Raw genomic sequence first — 4,759 nt, 5'->3', positions numbered from 1 at the left:
ATGAATTTTCAAATACGTACTCGTACATTACCTGGACGTGCGGACTACTCCGACAAATCTCACTTTCCAGTTGGTAGGAACGTCTGGACTCAAGTTCCAACTCAACCCATTGATGACTCCAATGACTTCCTTTAACCAAAAGTTTTGAGCAGTGCTAGTGGATAGCAGTAGTCCACAACATAAACGCTTCATCATTGGAGTGAGTTCAGTGAGATTAGCCAAACCCAACATAGCCACAACTGCTCTTTATCCTCTACACTAGACTAGATGCAACTAAACTAATCCGCACCAAATTTGACCAAATCTGTCCGTCGCTAGCTGGACAGTCCACCAGATTTGACCTAGCCTTAACTGCTCATGCGGCGCCCCTGTCCATGGCAGAAGCTTGTAAGGCTTTGTGAGGAAAGGTAGAAAGGTGTCGCTGAGCCACTCGTACGTAGAAGCAAAGTTTCAGACTTTCGGCAACTGGATACGTCGCAACATCTCAACAGCAGGCAGCTTAGGTGGAGGGCGCTATCGAGTTCAGTATAGTCAACTCATTCTCGCAAATAAACAGGCTATTGATCAGTAGCAACTCACACAATCTGCCTTTGCACTCTTTTATGTATATATAGAAAGTTCTTCCACAGCACACGCACTCCTCCACACACACACACACAAAAAAAAAACACTAACTACAGATTACGTTCTGTAACTATGCACTTCTTCTTTGGTTACACGAAGAATGGTGAGTGCCTGCGGAATATGTACAACGTTAACAGTGGAGCAGCCTCTGCCTGATTTTTGTTGGTAAGCACACTATTACCTCTCTCCCTATACAAAACTGCTACATCAATCAAACAAGCAGGAGAAACTAGACTCACCCTTACATGTTCCGCAGACGGTGCAAGTCATGCACCTCTGAGGCGCCGAAATGCGCGTCGGAACGTTGCAAATGATTCGACTGGCTCTTTCTGGAAGAACGTTCCGTGGGGCCTTCACTCGACGGAGCATCACCGGGCGGGGCGGTAATGGACAGTACATTGGCCGGTGCGGGTGGTGAGCTTGCTGCGCAGCAATGTCGGACATTGATCCTGTGTGTAACGGTTTCAGTTGAGGTGCTGCCTGTCACATTCACCAGCAGAACAGCCTCCTTGTCTCTGGTCAGTTCGCACCATCCGCCTTGCACGACTCCGTCGACGAATTCTTCCTGCGTGTAGTAGTTCTCGTGATGCACGTTAACTTCCATTGTTTCTCCAGGCTCGATGAGACCAATGGACGGTTGAACCTGCAAGGCATGGCACACAGGACAGGAGAGAGTCAGTGGTATGGCTGAAGCATGATGCAAGTAAAATGAATGAGATGGCAGAACAGCAGCAAAAAATTGGAGGGTCAACGGTAGATTACAGAACAGCTAGGCTAATGGCAGCAGATGCCCATGCAGAGCCACCGAATGGAATTCTACAGATGCAACCAAGCTAGAACCTACCTTCATGCCTATTTGGTAAAATGTGATATAAGTTGTGTTTCGTCTAATGTTTAGTTCCTGGAACGAAGAAACATCTGGTATAGTTCTCTGATAAGTTCTCGATAGAGAAGGGTCCATCATACAAGTAAAGGAGAGGTTCCTTAATTCTCTTAATTTTGTTTTTTCTAGAATGAAAAAAGAACATTGTATAATTACAAACAACAGATGGAAAACTGTCAGTAACAACCGAAAGAATGACCAGTGATCGATCTGAGGACTCTAGGTGGAAACATGATACTTTTGTGACAGGAGAGTCACACTAAAGTAAGCTGATACCAAAATACTAGCACGATGTGGCGGATGCGGCAAAAGAAAGAGGTTTGCACAACTAAACAAAAATACAAAATCCAAATCAGGCAAATGCAAGAAAGCAACAACAGATGCACTAACTATATCTTTATTCAAAACCGAAAGAGGAAAGACACAGACTATAACTCATACCTCAAGCCAATGTGGAAGGCCAAAGGATGCCCTTGGAATAAAATCAGTTTTTGTTCCGTCCTGCTTGCTTGTCGACTGGCCTTCACACAAGATTTCAAAAGCAGACTTTTTTGATCCACAGTTATTTGTTATTCGAAGAACAACGGTTTCTTCGTTTTCCAATATAATGTTGTTTGTGCTGATTATAGTGTCTGGAACATGACGGGATTCTTGAAGCAAACAATGTAGCTTTTCATTCGATTCGATTATTTTTCCATACTCCTGCCTTCTTATCAGCTCGTTCACTCTTGCAAGATCAACACTGAACATACAGTTCACTGGTTTATGATCGCTATCTGTCACATCCATGCATGCTTCATATCTACCAAAATGTACAAGAAAAACATGTTATATTGGAGCATGATTATAATTGAGAAGGGACAAGATGATGTAGATTCTCTCTATAAAAAGCATGATTATGTGTTGTAGAATCTTACGATGTAATTGCAGCAACAACAGGACACTCTAATGAGCATTCGCGTATTGTTTCGGAGCAGCTATCTCGATACACTATTCTATCGCACCAAGCAGGTATTCTCTTCTTCTCACCCGAATCATACCCTACATCAGAATTGACAGAAAATATTTTCAGTTGTAAAGCATTATCTGAATTTGATGTCAAAAAACAAAAATGAACTTTATTGTGGTGGAACATTCTAACTGACCAAGAACTTTAAGTATGAGAAGAGACAGTACCTGCAAGACCCGGTTGGTGTCTTTGGAATTTGTAAGTTGGAGGAAATCTGATAAAACCTTCGCGCATTCCTTGAAACACGTTTCCTGCCTTCATTTCTGCTCGAAGTTGATCCCTTTCTCTAAGCCAATCGAAGCTCCTTTGCGAGACCATATCCCTTGCCTCGTCATAGGTGATACCGTAAAGTCGGTAGTTGAAATCACCAAGAAAAACAACCATATCAGCTTCTGCCAGCTCAGGTCTATCTTCATCAGGCTGATTCCCATTGGCCTGCCAGTATGTCAATATCTATGGATAAGTATGCATCATTGCAACTGAAGTAATCAAGACTGGATATTATTCTACAAAACAGTTTAATGATTACATACATTCACTGCTTTATGCAATTGGACAGACGTATCAGAAGCTGTAGCAGAAAGGGAAAAAATGTTATAGGCATCATATACAGTAAAGTAGTGCAAAGGAATACTTGAAAAGAGGAGGTGTGAGAATGGAAAACCTGCAGATCCATGAGGTTTATTAAAATTCATTGTCCGATAAATATGATCAAAGTCAGCATTGCGACGAGTAACATTTTCTAGATGTGCGGCAAAATGATTGTTCACAAAACATATCCTGCGATCGTAAACTCTCATTTTTAACCCAACACCACCCTGCAAGAACAATCAGCTGTCAATATGACAATACATACTAAAAATTCAACAGAAATATGGAGCATTACTTTGACATAAGAATCACAAGATGATAAACCACTAATGTTACTTGTTTTGTATCGTTGACCAGTTGAGATAGTTTTTCTCTACAGATTTTTTTTTAAGGAGGGTCACCTCCCGGCCTCTGCATCAATTGATGCACACAGCTGAATTTATTAAAACTGTGAGATGTAATCAATCTCAACACAAAATGACAAGCAATAGAACCCCGCGATAAAAGCCATGCAGTACCAAGTCTATTACTAGCTCAGCAAAATGCTGAGGTTATTTCTCGTCCAAGTATAACCGCCATCTGAACTCTTTGAATCTTATCACTCACTATAAAATTGTTTCTCCTTAGAACTTAGAAGAGCATATAACGAAAAAAGTTGTATTTTGTGATCATATATTAGAGCATCCGAATAGTCCTGTCTAGATTGTCAGTTTATTTTTTTTCCAGCAGAAATATTCCCAGTTATTCTATAGTAGATCCAAGGAGAAACCTTAGGATATTCAAGTGGTAATGCAAACATAAATTGATGGCTAAGCGATACCACATGGAAGAGTTAATACACATTTTCAAGACCATGTACCTTGTTGCCAATAGCGCGTCCAAAGCCACATGGCACCGCAGCAGCATCAACATCACCAATATGTGGCTTAAGGTCTGTCCTTGCCCTTCAAATAAGCATAGATAACACAGAAGTGTGAATGCTCAAAACATAAAAATAAGTGGTAACAGAAATGTATTAGGCAGCATTAAAAGACAATTTCATGACAAGCCAGTACCATGCAGCAATAAGTAATCCAGCCAACTGCCTCGAGCCAACTCGGTGGAAGGATATCCCTTCATCAAGTGTCTTGCCAATATTGTCGATCCACCACTGCCCATTGGCACTGCCCTCAAGTCCTACCTGAGGCCATAAGCAAGACAACTTGCATCAAACGGACGCCTTACAGAACTTACACGCAAGAGCATTAGCAATGTAGCTGCCGTTGTACAGATTTGCAAAATGGAACAGAAACAGAACAACAAGTAAATATATATTCACAAATAATGTCCAAAAGGAAACTGCAGTTAAGTTTTATTCCCTCTCAGTTCTCACACGTAATTTCTATAAGTTCTCCGTGGTAGCGTCATTACATCATAATACTGATAACAAATTAAAACCGAATCAAGTAAACTAAAATATATTGTTGTGACAACTGTGATAGAAAAGTATGCCAAGAAGAGTCACACAGAAATGCAATATTCATCCCTAGTGACTAAAAGAGAGTAAACAACAAGAAGAATAAGAATACAAATATAACGTAACACAAAAAGGAGACGTTTATGATATAATGTGGATGGTACAAACAAATCCACCTAATGCTTAATACAGAATC

At 40.8% G+C, this 4,759-nt stretch overlaps 1 protein-coding gene across 1 annotated transcript in view; it reads right to left on the bottom strand.

Moving 5' to 3' along the window:
• Positions 1-560: 560 nt before the first annotated feature.
• Positions 561-4,759, bottom strand: part of LOC119336380 (type II inositol polyphosphate 5-phosphatase 15-like) — an 8,733-nt gene continuing 4,534 nt past the window's right edge. The window contains exons 4-11 of the mRNA XM_037608393.1: positions 4,163-4,287; positions 3,967-4,051; positions 3,181-3,334; positions 3,050-3,087; positions 2,684-2,951; positions 2,425-2,548; positions 1,949-2,309; positions 561-1,267 (exon numbers count right to left, since the gene is read on the bottom strand). Of these exons, the coding sequence (XP_037464290.1) occupies positions 866-1,267; positions 1,949-2,309; positions 2,425-2,548; positions 2,684-2,951; positions 3,050-3,087; positions 3,181-3,334; positions 3,967-4,051; positions 4,163-4,287 (1,557 nt within the window). The 3' untranslated portion in view covers positions 561-865. The remainder of the gene's footprint in view (positions 1,268-1,948; positions 2,310-2,424; positions 2,549-2,683; positions 2,952-3,049; positions 3,088-3,180; positions 3,335-3,966; positions 4,052-4,162; positions 4,288-4,759) is intronic.

This window comes from Triticum dicoccoides, chromosome 7B (assembly GCF_002162155.2).
Source record: "Triticum dicoccoides isolate Atlit2015 ecotype Zavitan chromosome 7B, WEW_v2.0, whole genome shotgun sequence".
Classification (NCBI taxonomy): Eukaryota; Viridiplantae; Streptophyta; class Magnoliopsida; order Poales; family Poaceae; genus Triticum; species Triticum dicoccoides.
The sequence above is the reverse complement of the archived record's forward strand: the minus strand, read 5'-3'. Positions and strand labels throughout refer to the sequence as shown.